The sequence below is a fragment of the Oncorhynchus kisutch genome, linkage group LG17 (genome assembly GCF_002021735.2).
Source record: "Oncorhynchus kisutch isolate 150728-3 linkage group LG17, Okis_V2, whole genome shotgun sequence".
Lineage (NCBI taxonomy): Eukaryota > Metazoa > Chordata > Actinopteri > Salmoniformes > Salmonidae > Oncorhynchus > Oncorhynchus kisutch.
In genome coordinates, this window is record NC_034190.2 from 7,904,574 (window position 1) to 7,925,911 (window position 21,338).

General features: G+C 44.8%; 1 protein-coding gene across 1 annotated transcript in view; it reads right to left on the reverse strand.

The window, feature by feature from the left end:
* The window catches only part of LOC109885529 (gamma-aminobutyric acid type B receptor subunit 1), a 165,722-nt gene that overhangs the window by 86,835 nt on the left and 57,549 nt on the right, over nucleotides 1-21,338 (reverse strand). Inside the window, exon 8 of the mRNA XM_031794948.1 lies at nucleotides 1,778-1,855. Within this exon, the coding sequence (XP_031650808.1) occupies nucleotides 1,778-1,855 (78 nt within the window). The remainder of the gene's footprint in view (nucleotides 1-1,777; nucleotides 1,856-21,338) is intronic.

The following is a 21,338-nucleotide window of genomic DNA, read 5'->3' on the forward strand; positions in this document are numbered from 1 at the left end:
GAGGATGAATTGATGCCTCTGAGGCAGTTCAGCTGTTTTTAAGAAGAATGTGTTTGTTTCTTATGATTTCTTTTTATTTGACTGTGTTTGTGTTTTTTTTGTTGCTTTTTATAAAAGTACACTATGTGGACACCCCTTCAAATGAGTGGATTCTTCTATTTCAGCCACACCCTTTGCTGACAGGTGTATAAAATCTCCATAGACAAACATTGGTAGTATAATGACCTTACTGAAGAGCTCAGTGACTTTCAACGTGGCACCATCATAGGATGCCACCTTTCCAACAAGTCAGTTTGTCAGATTTCTGCCCTGCTAGAGCTGCCCCGGTCAACTGTAAGGGCTGTTATTGTGAAGTGGAAATGTCTAGGAGCAACAACGGCTCAGCCCTGAAGTGGTAGGCCACACAAGCTCACAGAACGGTACCGCCGAGTGCTGAAGCGCATAAAAATCATCTGTCCTCGGTTGCAACACTCACTACCGAGTTCCAAACTGCCTCTGGAATCAACGTCAGCACAATAACTGTTTGTTGGGAGCTTAATGAAATGGGTTTCCTTCGCCAAGCAGCCACACACATGCCTAAGATCACCATGTGCAATGCCAACCGATGGCTGGAGTGGTGTAAAGCTTGCTGCCATTGGACTCTGGACCAGTGGAAATGCGTTCTCTGGAGTGATGAATCATGCTTCACCATCTGGCAGTCCGACAAACTAATCTGGGTTTGGCAGATGACAGGAGAACCCTACATGCCCCGATGCAAAGTGCCAACTGTAAAGTTAGGTGGAGGAGGGATAATAGTTTGGGGCTGGTTTTCATAGTTCGGGCCCCTTAGTTCCAGTGAAGGGAAATCTTAATGCTACAGCTTACAATGATTCTAGATGATTCTGAGCTTCAAACTTTGTGGTAACAGTTTGGGGAAGGACCTTTCCTGTTTCAGCATGACATTGCCCCTGTGCACAAAGTGAGGTCCATACATAAATGGTTTGTCGATATCAGTGTGGAAGAACCTGGCCTGCACATAGTCCTGACCTTAACCCCATCGAACACCTTTGGGATGAATTGGAAGGCCGACTGCGAGCCAGGCGTAATCGGCCAACATCAGTGCCCGACCTCACTAATGGTCCTGTGGCTGATTAGAAGCAAGTCCCCGCAGCAATGTTCCAACATCTAGTGGAAAGCCTTCCCAGAAGAGTGGAGGCTGTTATAGCAGCAATGTTCCAACATCTAGTGGGAAGCCTTCCCAGAAGAGTGGAGGCTGTTATAGCAGCAATGTTCCAACATCTAGTGGAAAGCCTTCCCAGATGAGTGGAGGCTGTTATAGCAGCAATGTTCCAACATCTAGTGGGAAGCCTTCCCAGAAGAGTGGAGGCTGTTATAGTAGCAATGTTCCAACATCTAGTGGAAAGCCTTCCCAGAAGAGTGGAGGCTGTTATAGCAGCAATGTTCCAACATCTAGTGGAAAGCCTTCCCAGAAGAGTGGAGGCTGTTATAGCAGCAATGTTCCAACATCTAGTGGAAAGCCTTCCCAGAAGAGTGGAGGCTGTTATAGCAGCAAAGGGTGGACCAACTGCATATTAATGCCAATGATTTTGGAATGAAATGTTTGACGAGCAGGTGTCCACATACGTTTGGTCATGTAGTGTATTTTGTATGGATTTTACTATGTTTTGTAACTTTCCCCCAGGTCATTACTGAAAATGTATTATCAGTCAACTCACCTGGTAAAATAAGGAAGAAAAAAATAAAATAAAAATTATATATATATATGAATGTGGCTCACCTATCCACTTGTCATTCCCATACCAGGATAGATTGCCTTTAGTACTGTCGAAGTATCCAATCTTCTTATAGCTGCCTCCTGTGCGGGGAGGATAGAGAGGGAGGGAAAGAGAAGGGAGGAGAGAGAGGGAGGGAAAGAGAAGGGAGGAGAAAGAGGGAGGGAAACAAGGGAGGAGAGAGAGGGAGGGAAAGAGAAGGGGGAGAGAGAGAGGGAGGGAAAGAGAAGGGGGAGAGAGAGGGAGGGAAAGAGAAGGGAGGAGAGAGAGGGAGGGAAAGAGAAGGGAGGAGAAAGAGGGAGGGAAAGAGAAAGGAGGAGAGAGAGGGAGGGAAAGATAAGGAAGGAGAGAGAGGGAGGGAAAGAGAAGGGGAGGAGAGAGAGGGAGGGAAAGAGAAGGGGGAGAGAGAGGGAGGGAAAGAGAAGGAAGGAGAGAGAGGGAGGGAAAGAGAAGGGGAGGAGAGAGAGGGAGGGAAAGAGAAGGGGAGGAGAGATAGACAGAGACATGTTCACCATACTATAAATATACACATTACACATCCTGAAACTCTGATTGAGTAGAGTAATAATATATACATGTTCCATAATAGCAGATTAATATCACCTGTGATTTCACTAGATAGGGCATCACAGAGAGGGTATCACAGAGAGGGTATCACAGAGAGGGTATCAAAGAGAGGGTATCACAGAGAGGGTATCACAGAGAGGGTATCACAGAGATGGTATCACAGAGAGGGTATCAAAGAGAGGGTATTAAAGAGATGGTATCACAGAGAGGGTATTACAGAGAGGGTATCACAGAGAGGGTATCACAGAGAGGGTATCACAGAGAGGGTATCACAGAGATGGTATTAAAGAGAGGGTATCACAGAGAGGGTATCACAGAGAGGGTATCACAGAGAGGGTATCACAGAGAGGGTATCACAGAGATGGTATTAAAGAGAGGGTATCACAGAGAGGGTATCACAGAGAGGGTATCACAGAGATGGTATTAAAGAGAGGGTATCGCAGAGAGGGTATCAAAGAGAGGGTATCACAGAGAGGGTATCACAGAGAGGGTAACACAGAGAGGGTATCACAGAGGGTATCACAGAGAGGGTATCACAGAGAGGGTATCACAGAGAGGGTATCACAGAGAGGGTATCAAAGAGAGGGTATTAAAGAGATGGTATCACAGAGAGGGTATTACAGAGAGGGTATCACAGAGAGGGTATCACAGAAAGGGTATCACAGAGAGGGTATCACAGAGATGGTATTAAAGAGAGGGTATCACAGAGAGGGTATCACAGAGAGGGTATCACAGAGAGGGTATCACAGAGAGGGTATCACAGAGATGGTATTAAAGAGAGGGTATCACAGAGAGGGTATCACAGAGAGGGTATCACAGAGAGGGTATCACAGAGAGGGTATCACAGAGATGGTATTAAAGAGAGGGTATCGCAGAGAGGGTATCAAAGAGAGGGTATCACAGAGAGGGTATCACAGAGAGGGTAACACAGAGAGGGTATCACAGAGAGGGTATCACAGAGAGGGTATCACAGAGAGGGTATCACAGAGATGGTATTAAAGAGAGGGTATCGCAGAGAGGGTATCAAAGAGAGGGTATCACAGAGAGGGTATCACAGAGAGGGTAACACAGAGATGGTATTAAAGAGAGGGTATCACAGAGAGGGTATCAAAGAGAGGGTATCACAGAGAGGGTATCACAGAGAGGGTAACACAGAGATGGTATTAAAGAGAGGGTATCGCAGAGAGGGTATCAAAGAGAGGGTATCACAGAGAGGGTATCACAGAGAGGGTAACACAGAGATGGTATTAAAGAGAGGGTATCACAGAGAGGGTATCACAGAGAGGGTATCAAAGAGAGGGTATTAAAGAGAGGGTATCACAGAGAGGGTATCACAGAGAGGGTATCAAAGAGAGGGTATTAAAGAGATGGTATCACAGAGAGGGTATTACAGAGAGGGTATCACAGAGAGGGTATCACAGAGAGGGTATCACAGAGATGGTATCACAGAGATGGTATTAAAGAGAGGGTATCGCAGAGAGGGTATCACAGAGAGGGTATTAAAGAGAGGGTATTAAAGAGAGGGTATCACAGAGAGGGTATCACAGAGAGGATATTAAAGAGAGGGTATCACAGAGAGGGTATTAAAGAGAGGGTATCACAGAGAGGGTATTAAAGAGAGGGTATTAAAGAGAGGGTATCACAGAGAGGGTATCACAGAGAGGGTATCACAGAGATGGTATCACAGGAGAGGGTATCACAGAGAGGGTATCACAGAGATGGTATCACAGAGATGGTATTAAAGAGAGGGTATCGCAGAGAGGGTATCACAGAGAGGGTATTAAAGAGAGGGTATTAAAGAGAGGGTATCACAGAGAGGGTATCACAGAGAGGATATTAAAGAGAGGGTATCACAGAGAGGGGTATTAAAGAGAGGGTATCACAGAGAGGGTATTAAAGAGAGGGTATTAAAGAGAGGGTATCACAGAGAGGGTATCACAGAGAGGGTATCACAGAGATGGTATCACAGAGAGGGTATCACAGAGAGGGTATCACAGAGAGGGTAACACAGAGATGGTATTAAAGAGAGGGTATCACAGAGAGGGTATCACAGAGAGGGTATCACAGAGAGGGTATCACAGAGAGGGTATCACAGAGAGGGTATCAAAGAGAGGGTATTAAAGAGAGGGTATCACAGAGAGGGTATCACAGAGAGGGTAACACAGAGAGGGTATCACAGAGAGGGTATCACAGAGAGGGTATCACAGAGATGGTATTAAAGAGAGGGTATCGCAGAGAGGGTATCAAAGAGAGGGTATCACAGAGAGGGTATCACAGAGAGGGTTAACACAGAGATGGTATTAAAGAGAGGGTATCGCAGAGAGGGTATCAAAGAGAGGGTATCACAGAGAGGGTATCACAGAGAGGGTAACACAGAGATGGTATTAAAGAGAGGGTATCGCAGAGAGGGTATCAAAGAGAGGGTATCACAGAGAGGGTATCACAGAGAGGGTAACACAGAGATGGTATTAAAGAGAGGGTATCACAGAGAGGGTATCACAGAGAGGGTATCAAAGAGAGGGTATTAAAGAGAGGGTATCACAGAGAGGGTATCACAGAGAGGGTATCAAAGAGAGGGTATTAAAGAGATGGTATCACAGAGAGGGTATTACAGAGAGGGTATCACAGAGAGGGTATCACAGAGAGGGTATCACAGAGATGGTATCACAGAGATGGTATTAAAGAGAGGGTATCGCAGAGAGGGTATCACAGAGAGGGTATTAAAGAGAGGGTATTAAAGAGAGGGTATCACAGAGAGGGTATCACAGAGAGGATATTAAAGAGAGGGTATCACAGAGAGGGTATTAAGAGAGGGTATCACAGAGAGGGTATTAAAGAGAGGGTATTAAAGAGAGGGTATTAAAGAGAGGGTATCACAGAGAGGGTATCACAGAGAGGGTATCACAGAGATGGTATCACAGAGAGGGTATCACAGAGAGGGTATCACAGAGATGGTATTATACCCTCTCTTTAATACCATCTCTGTGATACCCTGTGATTTGATTTGATTTGATTTGAGAGATGGTATTAAAGAGAGGGTATCGCAGAGAGGGTATCACAGAGAGGGTATTAAAGAGAGGGTATCACAGAGAGGGTATTAAAGAGAGGGTATCACAGAGAGGGTATTAAAGAGAGGGTATCACAGAGAGGGTATTAAAGAGATGGTATTAAAGACAGGGTATTAAAGAGAGGGTATCACAGAGATGGTATTAAAGAGAGGCTATTAAGAGAGGGTATCACAGAGAGGGTATTAAAGAGAGGGTATCACAGAGAGGGTATTAAATAGAGGGTATCACAGAGAGGGTATTAAAGAGAGGGTATCACAGAGATGGTATTAAAGAGAGGCTATTAAAGAGAGGGTATCACAAAGAGGGTATTAAAGAGAGGGTATCACAGAGAGGGTATTAAATAGAGGGTATCACAGAGAGGGTATTAAAGAGAGGGTATTGCAGAGAGGGTATCACAGAGAGGGTATCACAGAGAGGGTATCACAGAGAGGGTATTAAAGAGAGGGTATCGCAGAGAGGGTATCGCAGAGAGGGTATCACAGAGAGGGTATCACAGAGAGGGTATTAAAGATAGGGTATTAAAGAGAGGGTATTAAAGAGAGGGTATCACAGAGAGGGTATTAAAGAGAGGGTATCACAGTGAGGGTATTAAACAGAGGGTATCACAGAGAGGGTATTAAAGAGAGGGTATTAAAGAGAGGGTATCACAGAGAGGGTATTAAAGATAGGGTATCACAGAGAGGGTAATAAAGAGAGGGTATTACAGAGAGGGTATTAAAGAGAGGGTATCACAGAGAGGGTATTAAAGAGAGGGTATCACAGAGATGTTAGCCAGTCAGTCTACAGTAGAGTAATAATATGTACATGTTCCATAATAGATATGGTATCAGCTGTTCATTAGAAATAATTACTCAACTCCACACACACACACACGCAGTCACGCACACACACACACACACACACACACACACACACACACGTGCACACGCACACACACATGCACACACACACGCAGTCACGCACACACACACAAACGTGCACACACACACACACACACACGTGCACACACAGTAACGCACACACACACACACACGTGCACGGTATACCGGTACCACTGTAATACCGTAGAACACACAATACCGTAGAACCGTTTCATTCCATACTACCGTCTTCTCCCAGCCCTACCGATCTATAAAGATACTACCGTCTTCTCCCAGCCCTACCGATCTATAAAGATACTACCGTCTTCTCCCAGCCCTACCGATCTATAAAGATACTACCGTCTTCTCCCAGCCCTACCGATCTATAAAGATACTACCGTCTTCTCCCAGCCCTACCGATCTATAAAGATACTACCGTCTTCTCCCAGCCCTACCGATCTATAAAGATACTACCGTCTTCTCCCAGCCCTACCGATCTATAAAGATACTGCCGTCTTCTCCCAGCCCTACCGATCTATAAAGATACTACCGTCTTCTCCCAGCCCTACCGATCTATAAAGATACTACCGTCTTCTCCCAGCCCTACCGATCTATAAAGATACTACCGTCTACTCCCAGCCCTACCGATCTATAAAGATACTACCGTGTTCTCCCAGCCCTACCGATCTATAAAGATACTACCGTCTTCTCCCAGCCCTACCGATCTATAAAGATACTACCGTCTTCTCCCAGCCCTACCGATCTATAAAGATACTACCGTCTACTCCCAGCCCTACCGATCTATAAAGATACTACCGTGTTCTCCCAGCCCTACCGATCTATAAAGATACTACCGTCTTCTCCCAGCCCTACCGATCTATAAAGATACTACCGTGTTCTCCCAGCCCTACCGATCTATAAAGATACTACCGTCTTCTCCCAGCCCTACCGATCAATAAAGATACTACCGTCTTCTCCCAGCCCTACCGATCTATAAAGATACTACCGTGTTCTCCCAGCCCTACCGATCTATAAAGATACTACCGTCTTCTCCCAGCCCTACCGATCTATAAAGATACTACCGTCTTCTCCCAGCCCTACCGATCTATAAAGATACTACCATCTTCTCCCAGCCCTACCGATCTATAAAGATACTACCGTCTTCTCCCAGCCCTACCGATCTATAAAGATACTACCGTCTTCTCCCAGCCCTACCGATCTATAAAGATACTACCGTCTTCTCCCAGCCCTACCGATCTATAAAGATACTACCGTCTTCTCCCAGCCCTACCGATCTATAAAGATACTACCGTCTTCTCCCAGCCCTACCGATCAATAAAGATACTACCGTCTTCTCCCAGCCCTACCGATCTATAAAGATACTACCGTGTTCTCCCAGCCCTACCGATCTATAAAGATACTACCGTCTTCTCCCAGCCCTACCGATCTATAAAGATACTACCGTCTTCTCCCAGCCCTACCGATCTATAAAGATACTACCGTCTTCTCCCAGCCCTACCGATCTATAAAGATACTACCGTCTTCTCCCAGCCCTACCGATCTATAAAGATACTACCGTCTTCTCCCAGCCCTACCGATCTATAAAGATACTACCGTCTTCTCCCAGCCCTACCGATCTATAAAGATACTACCGTCTTCTCCCAGCCCTACCGATCTATAAAGATACTACCGTCTTCTCCCAGCCCTACCGATCTATAAAGATACTACCGTCTTCTCCCAGCCCTACCGATCTATAAAGATACTACCGTCTTCTCCCAGCCCTACCGATCTATAAAGATACTACCATCTTCTCCCAGCCCTACCGATCTATAAAGAATTAGCAGACGCCTGTTATAAAAAGCTCATAAAAGTCACAGTTTTGTTTGGTAAAATCCAACTGAATTGGATTTTTGTCTCATGTATGAGCAGGTCTAATAATATCCCCTTCACTTTCATGCTCATATCACCTGTGGCAGCTGTACTCATCCAGCCTCGTCCCCTACCAGCCGTCATGGGCTGTGTTCACTAGCATGTGGTAAATTGCTGCGTTCCGCTTCGGGACACCCAGAGTGGCTCGCTTGTGGGTGTGCTGGCAGCATATAGCAGCAGCAGCATCAATAATTCAGCATAGCAAGTTTTTATGAAGGTCTGGTTATTAAATGGGTACATAGTTTAATCCATTCTCCATTTCATTAATTTATTCACAGGTACATAGTAATATGCTCTAAACTGATTTGGTGACAAACAAACTTTTCTGCCCTGTTTCCAATCAGACAAACTTTTCTGCCCTGTTTCCAATCAGACAAACTTTTCTGCCCTGTTTCCAATCAGACAAACTTTTCTGCCCTGTTTCCAATCAGACAAACTTTTCTGCCCTGTTTCCAATCAGACAAACTTTTCTGCCCTGTTTCCAATCAGACAAACTTTTCTGCCCTGTTTCCAATCAGACAAACTTTTCTGCCCTGTTTCCAATCAGACAAAGTTTTCTGCCCTGTTTCCAATCAGACACATGGCTGGGAGAACATATTCAACTAAGTAAATACATTACAAAAAAATAATATATATATATGTATTTAACAGACTGTATAGCTAGCTATCTAGCCAACTTAACAGACTGTATAACTAGCTATCTAGCCAACTTAACAGACTGTATAGCTAGCTATCTAGCCAACTTAACAGACTGTATAACTAGCTATCTAGCCAACTTAACAGACTGTATAGCTAGCTATCTAGCCAACTTAACAGACTGTATAACTAGCTATCTAGCCAACTTAACAGACTGTATAGCTAGCTATCTAGCCAACTTAACAGACTGTATAGCTAGCTATCTAGCCAACTTAACAGACTGTATAACTAGCTATCTAGCCAACTTAACAGACTGTATAGCTAGCTATCTAGCCAACTTAACAGACTGTATAGCTAGCTATCTAGCCAACTTAACAGACTGTATAGCTAGCTATCTAGCCAACTTAACAGACTGTATAACTAGCTATCTAGCCAACTTAACAGACTGTATAGCTAGCTATCTAGCCAACTTAACAGACTGTATAGCTAGCTATCTAGCCAACTTAACAGACTGTATAGCTAGCTATCTAGCCAACTTAACAGACTGTATAACTAGCTATCTAGCCAACTTAACAGACTGTATAGCTAGCTATCTAGCCAACTTAACAGACTGTATAGCTAGCTATCTAGCCAACTTAACAGACTGTATAGCTAGCTATCTAGCCAACTTAACAGACTGTATAACTAGCTATCTAGCCAACTTAACAGACTGTATAGCTAGCTATCTAGCCAACTTAACAGACTGTATAGCTAGCTATCTAGCCAACTTAACAGACTGTATAACTAGCTATCTAGCCAACTTAACAGACTGTATAGCTAGCTATCTAGCCAACTTAACAGACTGTATAACTAGCTATCTAGCCAACTTAACAGACTGTATAGCTAGCTATCTAGCTAACTTAACATACTGTATAGCTAGCTATCTAGCCAACTTAACAGACTGTATAGCTAGCTATCTAGCCAACTTAACATACTGTATAGCTAGCTATCTAGCCAACTTAACAGACTGTATAACTAGCTATCTAGCCAACTTAACAGACTGTATAGCTAGCTATCTAGCCAACTTAACAGACTGTATAGCTAGCTATCTAGCCAACTTAACAGACTGTATAACTAGCTATCTAGCCAACTTAACATACTGTATAACTAGCTATCTAGCCAACTTAACAGACTGTATAGCTAGCTCGCTAAGTGAATTAAATATCACCAGCTACCTAACTTCATATTAGTTAGCTATCTTGATGTATTTATCGTTGTAAAAAACTCCAAATGCATTTGTAGGTAGCTAGCTAACTGCCATGGAGGAGGGTGAAACGATAGCAGCTGTCAAAGTGAGAGATTCGGCTACTCTGGATAGGGCAGGTACTTTTGTATATATATATATATATATATATATATATATATATATATATATTATTCGCTAACTAGCTATGGTACAGGCTGACTCAAATGAGCTGCTAACGTAGCTAGGTAGCTAACTTAACAGACTGTATAACTAGCTATCTAGCCAACTTAACAGACTGTATAGCTAGCTATCTAGCCAACTTAACATACTGTATAACTAGCTATCTAGCCAACTTAACAGACTGTATAACTAGCTATCTAGCCAACTTAACAGACTGTATAACTAGCTATCTAGCCAACTTAACATACTGTATAACTAGCTATCTAGCCAACTTAACAGACTGTATAACTAGCTCGCTAAGTGAATTAAATATCACCAGCTACCTAACTTCATATTAGTTAGCTATCTTGATGTATTTATCGTTGTAAAAAACAAACTCCAAATGCATTTGTAGGTAGCTAGCTAACTGCCATGGAGGAGGGTGAAACGATAGCAGCTGTCAAAGTGAGAGATTCGGCTATTCCGGATAGGGCAGATACTTTTGTATAGTTCCAGTCCCTAGAAGTGAGGACAGAGAAAATAGTAACATAATATTCAGTGCCGTCTAATTTGAGTATAGTGAAGTCTGTTTCTTGTTATGTTTCCTGTGTTTTCTCGGATACACAGAGCTGTGAAAGCCTTTCTGCAGATGATGAGGTCCAAACGAAGAGCAGTGGTTCTCAGTCCTGGGGGACTCAAAGGGTACACTTAGCACTACACAGCTGATTCAAATGATCACTTAGCACTACACAGCTGATTCAAATGATCACTTAGCACTACACAGCTGATTTAAATGATCACTTAGCACTACACAACTGATTCAAATGATCACTTAGCACTACACAACTGATTCAAATGATCACTTATGTCATGACGTTGCCCTCTTTGGGTACAGCGAGCACTATCCCCCGCTCTCTGCTTCTACAACCAGACTGCTGTGGTCAGAGAGAGGTCGTAAATTCCTGAGGAGAAGACCCTGCCTCATGGCAACACAGTATAAGAGACAGAGTGAATTTTCATAGAGAACAAAGGAATTTCTTCCACCTCGCAGAACTTGAGGTCCGAACAAATTTCATGTTCCGGAGAAGGTATAAAAGATCAATGAAGAATCCAGCTACGAACTGGTCCGTTTGGTGCAACTTGGGGAAGCTCATGGGAGACGGTGTGGCCACATTACCATAACGCTGTTTATATAATAGCCTCAGATATGAGGTTTACATCTAATTGTTGTATAAGATGAATGAGTGAGTATGATACTGTTTGTAAAATTGTGTAATGTGATTTTGGACTGTTTAATGAAGGAAACTCCAATTCCCTTTTGAGTTGAACTAAGACCGCCCATGAGCCCAGTTAGGGTCAGGCATCCTGGGACAGACCCTTTTCTGCAATTCCGAATAAAACCCAACTTTGAGAAATTCTCAAGCAGACCATATTTCTCTCAATCACGGGAGTGCAAAGGTTGCAGACCATTGCTGAATATTTTAACCATACCACGTGGTTAAATTCTTAGACTATCGATACTGACAGAATAATAACAAGTCTTTGATATTAATTACTAGTCTGCAGCTAGGAATTCGGTATCATTGAACGCGAAGAACGACAACCGCCGAAACATCCATTCTACAACAACATGAATGAACGTCGCTCTGAACTATCCCCTCTAACCACGAGAGAGAGAGAGAGAGAGAGAGAGAGAGAGAGACAGACAATTCTACAAAATAAAACAACTTTTCAACAGTGATCAAGACGACACACTGAGCGTAAATATATATATTGATTGCAATTGTTCCCGAATGAGTGAGCGTTCATTTGTAAAGGATTAGCATTTCAATTGTTAGAATGATCAACTCTGTCGTGACTTCTAGGTCGACCCCCAATTGTTAGAATGATCAACTCTGTCGTGACTTCTCAGCTGACCTCCACTCCCCATTTTGTCCACCAAGCCGCCATGCCGGTTTAGCCCACTAGGAGGCACATTCCCTTATCATTTCTTGTAACCATATTGACTTTGTTCGTTTGTTTATGCATTTCTGTGAATTACTAAACTAGTAATAAATCAATTATTTAAGACAATTGATGTATGGATGACTCATGGTGAAGACTGTGTTCGTGCAGATAACCAACAATTTACGACGTTAGTGAGGTAAAGTAAATAATTAATGAATCAGAAGACTATTTGATCAGAAATATCTGAAAAGTTATTTTAGGAAATGATAACTTTGTAATCTGAATATTTTCCTTGGTGCCCCGACTTCCTAGTTAATTACGGTTACATGATTAATCAGTTTGATCGCGAAATACTAATTACAGAGAATCTTTGATAAAAACGAAGTCTTCAATTGAATGATAGTGAAGACACGACATTTAGCACTACACAGCTGATTCAAATGATCACTTAGCACTACACAGCTGATTTTAATGATCTCTTAGCACTACACAGCTGATTCAAATTATCACTTAGCACTACACAGCTGATTCAAATGATCACTTAGCACTACACAGCTGATTTCAAATGATCACTTAGCACTACACATCTGATTCAAATGATCACTTAGCACTACACAGCTGATTCAAATGACCACTTAGTACTACACAGCTGATTTCAAATGATCACTTAGCACTACACATCTGATTCAAATGATCACTTAGCGCTACACAACTGATTCAAATGATCACTTAGCACTACACAGCTGATTTAAATGATCACTTAGCACTACACAGCTGGTTTAAATGATCACTTAGCACTACACAACTGATTCAAATGATCACTTAGCACTACACAGCTGATTTAAATGATCACTTAGCACTACACAACTGATTCAAATGATCACTTAGCACTACACAGCTGATTTAAATGATCACTTAGCACTACACAGCTGATTTAAATGATCACTTAGCACTACACACCTGATTCAAATGATCACTTAGCACTACACAGCTGATTTAAATGATCACTTGGCACTACACAGCTGATTCAACTGATCACTTAGCACTACACAGCTGATTCAAATGATCACTTAGCACTACACAGCTGATTCAAATGATCACTTAGCACTACACAGCTGATTCAACTGATCACTTAGCACTACACAGCTGATTCAAATGATCACGTCATCATCAAGCTTTAAGTTGTATTTATGTATTCCTTTGCGATGCTATCCTTGATATGATCATGTTATTGTCACATGCTACACATTCACATGTATCATTCTATCTATCTATCTATCTATCTATCTATCTATCTATCTATCTATCTATCTATCTATCTATCTATCTATCTATCTATCTATTCAATGTTATCATGATTTGTTATAAGAGATATTATACTTTAGTAAATCTACAATGACCTGGTGATGTAGAAGTCTAATAATTACATTATCTTCCATTTTCCTACAGATACAACTGGAGATTCCTTCAAAATGATTGGCTACAGTTACCGTATAGGGATCTGCACGGTTGAGTGCATTGTCGCAGGTGTGACCAGGGCCATCTGGAACTGCCTAGTGGGGGGAATTCAGGCGTGTATGAAGGCTACCTTTGTCCTGCATAACTTCATGAGTTTGGCACACGAGGACCAGGAGGGGGACCTACAGCTCTCCGCCGCGTGCCAGGAGAGAGGCCTGCTGCTCGGCAGGATGTTACACGGATGCGGGCCAACAACGCAGCACGGGAGGCAATCCGTGTGGGGGAGATCTTCACCTCCTACGTCTTCGAAGAGGGTGCTGTTCCCTGACAACACCTTGTTTCATAGACTACACTATGCACAACCAAAGGCTCTTTTAAGAGTCATCCACATTGCAATAAGAGTATTCTTCCATTTACATGTACTTAGCTATGTCAACTGCAATTATTCAATTCCCCGTTTTTCTCCCTTTGATTTCTACTTCTCAGGTGAGGGAGCTGTTCAGGTAAGGGTGATGTCAGCGCATAAACAAAACAGGCTGTTTTAAGTGTCACCCATATTGAACAAATGTAGAACAATTAAAGACCTTGGTAGCCTAGTAACCAGCAGGTAGCCTAGTGGTTAGAGTGTTAGGCCAGTAACCAGCAGGTAGCCTAGTGGTTAGAGTGTTAGGCCAGTAACCAGCAGGTAGCCTAGTGGTTAGAGTGTTAGGCCAGTAACCAGCAGGTAGCCTAGTGGTTAGAGTGTTAGGCCAGTAACCAGCAGGTAGCCTAGTGGTTAGAGCATTGGGCCAGTAACCAGCAGGTAGCCTAGTGGTTAGAGTGTTAGGCCAGTAACCAGCAGGTAGCCTAGTGGTTAGAGCGTTGGACTAGTAACCAGCAGGTAGCCTAGTGGTTAGAGCGTTGGACTAGTAACCAGCAGGTAGCCTAGTGGTTAGAGCGTTGGACTAGTAACCAGCAGGTAGTCTAGTGGTTAGAGTGTTAGGTCAGTAACCAGCAGGTAGTCTAGTGGTTAGAGTGTTAGGCCAGTAACCAGCAGGTAGCCTAGTGGTTAGAGTGTTAGGTCAGTAACCAGCAGGTAGTCTAGTGGTTAGAGTGTTAGGCCAGTAACCAGCAGGTAGTCTAGTGGTTAGAGTGTTAGGTCAGTAACCAGCAGGTAGCCTAGTGGTTAGAGTGTTAGGCCAGTAACCAGCAGGTAGCCTAGTGGTTAGAGTGTTAGGCCAGTAACCAGCAGGTAGCCTAGTGGTTAGAGCGTTGGACTAGTAACCAGCAGGTAGCCTAGTGGTTAGAGCGTTGGACTAGTAACCAGCAGGTAGTCTAGTGGTTAGAGTGTTAGGTCAGTAACCAGCAGGTAGTCTAGTGGTTAGAGAGTTGGACTAGTAACCAGAAGGTAGCCTAGTGGTTAGAGCGTTGGACTAGTAACCAGCAGGTAGCCTAGTGGTTAGAGCGTTGGACTAGTAACCAGCAGGTAGCCTAGTGGTTAGAGCGTTGGACTAGTAACCAGCAGGTAGTCTAGTGGTTAGAGTGTTAGGTCAGTAACCAGCAGGTAGCCTAGTGGTTAGAGCGTTGGGCCAGTAACCAGCAGGTAGCCTAGTGGTTAGAGTGTTAGGTCAGTAACCAGCAGGTAGCCTAGTGGTTAGAGCGTTGGGCCAGTAACCAGCAGGTAGCCTAGTGGTTAGAGTGTTAGGCCAGTAACCAGCAGGTAGCCTAGTGGTTAGAGTGTTAGGCCAGTAACCAGCAGGTAGCCTAGTGGTTAGAGCGTTGGGCCAGTAACCAGCAGGTAGCCTAGTGGTTAGAACGTTGGGCCAGTAACCAGCAGGTAGCCTAGTGGTTAGAGTGTTAGGTCAGTAACCAGCAGGTAGCCTAGTGGTTAGAGAGTTGGGCTAGTAACCAGCAGGTAGCCTAGTGGTTAGAGAGTTGGGCTAGTAACCAGCAGGTAGCCTAGTGGTTAGAGAGTTGGGCTAGTAACCAGCAGGTAGCCTAGTGGTTAGAGAGTTGGGCTAGTAACCAGCAGGTAGCCTAGTGGTTAGAGAGTTGGGCTAGTAACCAGCAGGTAGCCTAGTGGTTAGAGAGTTGGGCTAGTAACCAGCAGGTAGCCTATTGGTTAGAGCGTTGGGCTAGTAACCAGCAGGTAGCCTATTGGTTAGAGCGTTGGGCTAGTAACCAGCAGGTAGCCTAGTGGTTAGAGAGTTGGGCTAGTAACCAGCAGGTAGCCTAGTGGTTAGAGAGTTGGGCTACTAACCAGCAGGTAGCCTAGTGGTTAGAGAGTTGGGCTAGTAACCAGCAGGTAGCCTATTGGTTAGAGCGTTGGGCTAGTAACCAGCAGGTAGCCTATTGGTTAGAGCGTTGGGCTAGTAACCAGCAGGTAGCCTAGTGGTTAGAGAGTTGGGCTAGTAACCAGCAGGTAGCCTAGTGGTTAGAGAGTTGGGCTAGTAACCAGCAGGTAGCCTATTGGTTAGAGCGTTGGGCTAGTAACCAGCATGTAGCCTATTGGTTAGAGCGTTGGGCTAGTAACCAGCAGGTAGCCTAGTGGTTAGAGAGTTGGGCTAGTAACCAGCAGGTAGCCTAGTGGTTAGAGCGTTGGGCCAGTAACCAGCACGTAGCCTAGTGGTTAGAGCGTTGGGCCAGTAACCAGCACGTAGCCTAGTGGTTAGAGCGTTGGGCCAGTAACCAGCAGGTAGCCTAGTGGTTAGAGCGTTGGGCCAGTAACCAGCAGGTAGCCTAGTGGTTAGAGCGTTGGGCCAGTAACCAGCAGGTAGCCTAGTGGTTAGAGCGTTGGGCCAGTAACCAGCAGGTAGCCTAGTGGTTAGAGCATTGGACTAGTAACCAGCAGGTAGCCTAGTGGTTAGAGCGTTGGACTAGTAACCAGCAGGTAGCCTAGTGGTTAGAGCGTTGGGCTAGTAACCAGCAGGTAGCCTATTGGTTAGAGAGTTGGGCTAGTAACCAGCAGGTAGCCTATTGGTTAGAGAGGTGGGCCAGTAACCAGCAGGTAGCCTAGTGGTTAGAGCATTAGCATTATTTCTATAACTATGCTATATTGTTTGTCCTCGTGTGTCTGTGTATTATTTTATTTATTATAAAGTACTCTGGAGCTGCTGAGTGTGGAAACTAGGTAAAGACACACACACACACACACACACACTCACACGCACACGCACACACAGATTGCTGTTGAACAATGTCTGTTTAAATACCTTATTTTCTCAATAACAGTCTCTCTCTTTCACTTCATCCTTCTCTCCCTTCTACTCCCTAAATCCTCAAGGTTATATCAACTGTGTCGGTGAACCCCTCCATCTGAACTGGCTGACACAGAGGGCACATTATGATCAGAGGTGAGAGGTCACTTGGTCGGGTCAACAGGAAGTATTTTAAAAGAGATGTTTTTACATTGAAATACAGATAGATATGTACTGTAGTAGTCCCAGAGTTAATCATCCAAGATGTAACGGGTCCATAACTCCAGACGCTGGGAGACAGGAAGCAAGTACAGAGTGAGGATTTAAAAATGAATAGACATGAAACTTAACTGGGAACAGCGTCTGGACAAGAGAAACCAAAACAACAAGTGACAGATATAAGGGAGGGAAAATCAATGACGTGATGGAGTCCAGGCGAGTCCGATGAAGCGCTGGTGCGCGCAGCGATGGTGACAGGTGTACGTAATGATGGTGACAGGTGTACGTAATGATGGTGACAGGTGTACGTAATGATGGTGACAGGTGTACGTAATGATGGTGACAGGTGTACGTAATGATGGTGACAGGTGTACGTAATGATGGTGACAGGTGTATGTAATGATGGTGACAGGTGTACGTAATGATGGTGACAGGTGTACGTAATGATGGTGACAGGTGTACGTAATGATGGTGACAGGTGTACGTAATGATGGTGACAGTTGTACGTAATGATGGTGACAGGTGTACATAATGATGGTGACAGGTGTACGTAATGATGGTGACAGTTGTACGTAATGATGGTGACAGGTGTACGTAATGATGGTGACAGTTGTACGTAATGATGGCGACAGGTGTACGTAATGATGGTGACAGGTGTACGTAATGATGGTGACAGTTGTACGTAATGATGGTGACAGGTGTACGTAATGATGGTGACAGTTGTACGTAATGATGGTGACAGGTGTACGTAATTAAGAGCAGCCTGGTGACCTCGAGCGCCAGAGAGGGGGAGCGGGTGCGGATGTGACACAAGGTCAGTTTTGCATTTCACCTCTTGATGATTAAGATGTATGACCGTGTCATGATTAAACATGCTCTCTCTCTCTCTTTCTCCATCTGTCTCTCGTCTGCAGGTATGTTTTGATGTGAGAGAGGATGCCAACCCCCTGTCCCGTCATCGTTAACTCACCCGCTCTAAAGATAACCATCGGGCCGACTGGGGCCCCAAGGCTGGTTAGGAGACACCGCTAGAAACATTATAATTGTGATGAACTGAGAGAAAATTAAGTTTAATAGAACGGGAATTAATGAATCTGCTGCTTCCTTGCTCATCTTTCCCTTTCCATACACAGATCGGCTTCACATCCACAGGCATACAGGTATTTTTTATCCTCCACTACACAATAAGCAAGAAAAGTGTTAACTAGCTACTTCAGCTGCATTGCATGGCAAATATTAGCAACGCTAGCTTACAAAATTGTACATTACATTTGCAGTAAATGCTTTAGCTAGCTAGATTCTTTACATCTACTGTTTCCCAAGACGACAGCCTGGTTTGAAGGTTTACTCAGGAGTCCCTAAAACATTAAACAACACAAATGACAATTTCATACTCCTGTCAAAACGCCTAGCTGGCAAATGTTAGCTAGTCAGCTAGCTTGCTAAATAGCAATTTTCATAAATTAACTTTATGACAAAAAAAATATGCATAATCGTTTGTCTAACATATTCCTCTCAACTGTACATGTTTTGGATGAGTCGTTATGACGTTATAATTACTTCAATCCTAGTATTTCTGTCAACCATCTTCGCTGAAAAAAGTCTCCGGTGTTGAGTTGCAGAGTGTCATATTCGTCATGGGAACCACTCGATATGATTCGTCATCGCCCAGCGTTCGCACTTGTGATTGCATAAAGTTTGGAAATGCCTCCCTTCCTCACACTCTGTCCCCTGCTCCCTCCCTCCCTCACACTCTCTCCCCTCACAGTCTGTCCCTCCCTCCCTTCATCACCCTCTGTCCCTCCCTCCCTTCATCACACTCTGTCCCTCCCTCCCTTCATCACCCTCTGTTCCTCCCTCCCTTCCTCACACTCTGTCCCTCCCTCCCTTCATCACCCTCTGTTCCTCCCTCCCTACCTCAGTCTGTCCCTCCCTCCCTTCCTCACACTCTGTCCCTCCCTCCCTCACACTCTGTCCCTCCCTCCCTCACAGTCTTTCCCTCCCTCCCTTCCTCACACTCTGTCCCTCCCTCCCTCACACTCTGTCCCTCCCTCCCTTCATCACCCTCTGTTCCTCCCTCCCTACCTCAGTCTGTCCCTCCCTTCCTCACACTCTGTCCCTCCCTCCCTCACACTCTGTCCCTCCCTCCCTCACAGTCTGTCCCTCCCTCCCTCCCTCCCTCACACTCTGTCCCTCCCTCCCTCACACTCTGTCCCTCCTCCCTTCCTCACACTCTGTCCCTCCCTCCCTCACACTCTGTCCCTCCCTCCCTCACACTCTGTCCCTCCCTCCCTCACACTCTGTCCCTCCCTCCCTCCCTCACAGTCTGTCCCTCCCTCCCTTCATCACACTCTGTCCCTCCCTCTCTTACCCTCTGTCCCTTCCTCCCTTACCCTCTGTCCCTCCCTCCCTCCTCACACTCCCTCCCTTCCTCACACTATGTCCCTCCCTCCCTCACAATCTGTCCCTCCCTCACACTCTGTCCCTCCCTCCCTCCCTCACACTCCCTCCCTTCATCTCACTCTGTCCCTCCCTCCCTTCCTCACACTCCCTCCCTTCCTCACACTCTGTCCCTCCCTTCCTCTCACTCTGTCGCTCCCTCCCTTCCGCACACTCCCTCTCTCCCTTCCTCACACTCCCTCCCTCCCTTCCTCTCACTCTGTCCCTCCCTCCCTTCCTCACACTCTGTCCCTCCCTCCCTCACACTCTGTCCCTCCCTCCCTCACACTCTGTCCCTCCCTCCCTCACACTCTGTCCATCCCTCCCTGAATGGTATAAAACACATGGTTTCTAGTTGTTTGCTGCCTTTCCATTTGTGCCGTTCCAGACATTATCATGAGCCGGCCTCCCTACAGCAGCCTCCACTTATGTACATTCCTTCCCCCCATTAGTCCAGCCAAATCACAGGTCGGCCTTTGTAAATATGAGCAAATCAGTCATTCTATGCAGGATTCTATTATATGCTGAACAGCGTGAAGTTAAATTCAATGTGTTGAGTAGAAGTGCGAAGTTTATGGAGAACGTTTAGAAACCGTGAACAAGCGTCTTGGGGACGAACAGGATGCTTGGCCACTGATTTTATTTATTTATTTTATGCTAGGCCGTGATATTGCGGTGCTACTCGGTATCATGATACTGACTTGGTATCGTATCGTTTGTAAAATGTTGTTATCAAGCCTCCCGAGTGGCATCACTACAGAACCGGGTTTGATCCCGGGCTGTGTCGCAGCCAGCCACGACCGGGAGACCCATGAGGCGGCGCACAATTGGCCCAGCATCGTCCGGGTAACGGGAGGGTTTGGCCAGCAGGGATGCCCTTGTCCCATCACGCACTAGCGACTCCTGTGGTGGGCCAGGCGCAGTGCCCGCTGACACGGTCGCCAGGTGTACGGTGTTTCCTCCTCCGACACTTTGGTGCGGCTGGCTTCCGGGTTAAGTGGTCAGTGTGTCGAGAAGCAGTGAGGCTCGGTTGGGTCGTGTTTCGGACGCAGGACTCTCAACCTTCGACTCTCCCGAGTCCGTACAGAAGTTGCAGCGATGGGACAAGACTGAAAATACCAATTGGATATCACGAAATTGGGGAGAAAAAGGGGTAAAAAAGTATCGTGACAAGCCTAGTGCACACACACACATAATGACTCCATTCAGCGCCCGCCCCAGGAAACTGCCACTATGCAAGACAACACCACATGCTAGAGGACGCTACTGTGTGTGTTGAACATTACCTCTGCCAAGGACCCTCCTACTGTGGATGATGTCAGTCAAATGAGTAGATATACAGCAGATATAATAGATATGCAGTAGATATACAGCAGATAGAATAGATATGCAGTAGATATGCAGTAGATATGCAGTAGATATACAGTGGATATACAGTAGATATACAGTAGACATGCAGTAGAAATGCAGTAGATATACAATAGATATAAAGTAGATAGAATAGATATGCAGTATATATACAGTAGATATGCAGTATATATGCAGTAGATATACAGTAGATATACAGCAGACATGCAGTAGAAATGCAGTAGATATACAATAGATATAAAGTAGATAGAATAGATATGCAGTATATATACAGTAGATATGCAGTATATATGCAGTAGATATACAGTAGATATACAGTAGATATGCAGTAGATATGCAGTAGATATACAGTGGATATACAGTAGATATGCAGTAAATATGCAGTAGATAGAGTAGATATACAGTAGATATGCAGTAGATATACAGTAGATATGCAGTAGATATACAGTAGATATAAAGGAGATATACAGTAGATACATACTCTACATTACTCATCTCATATACTTTACTCGATA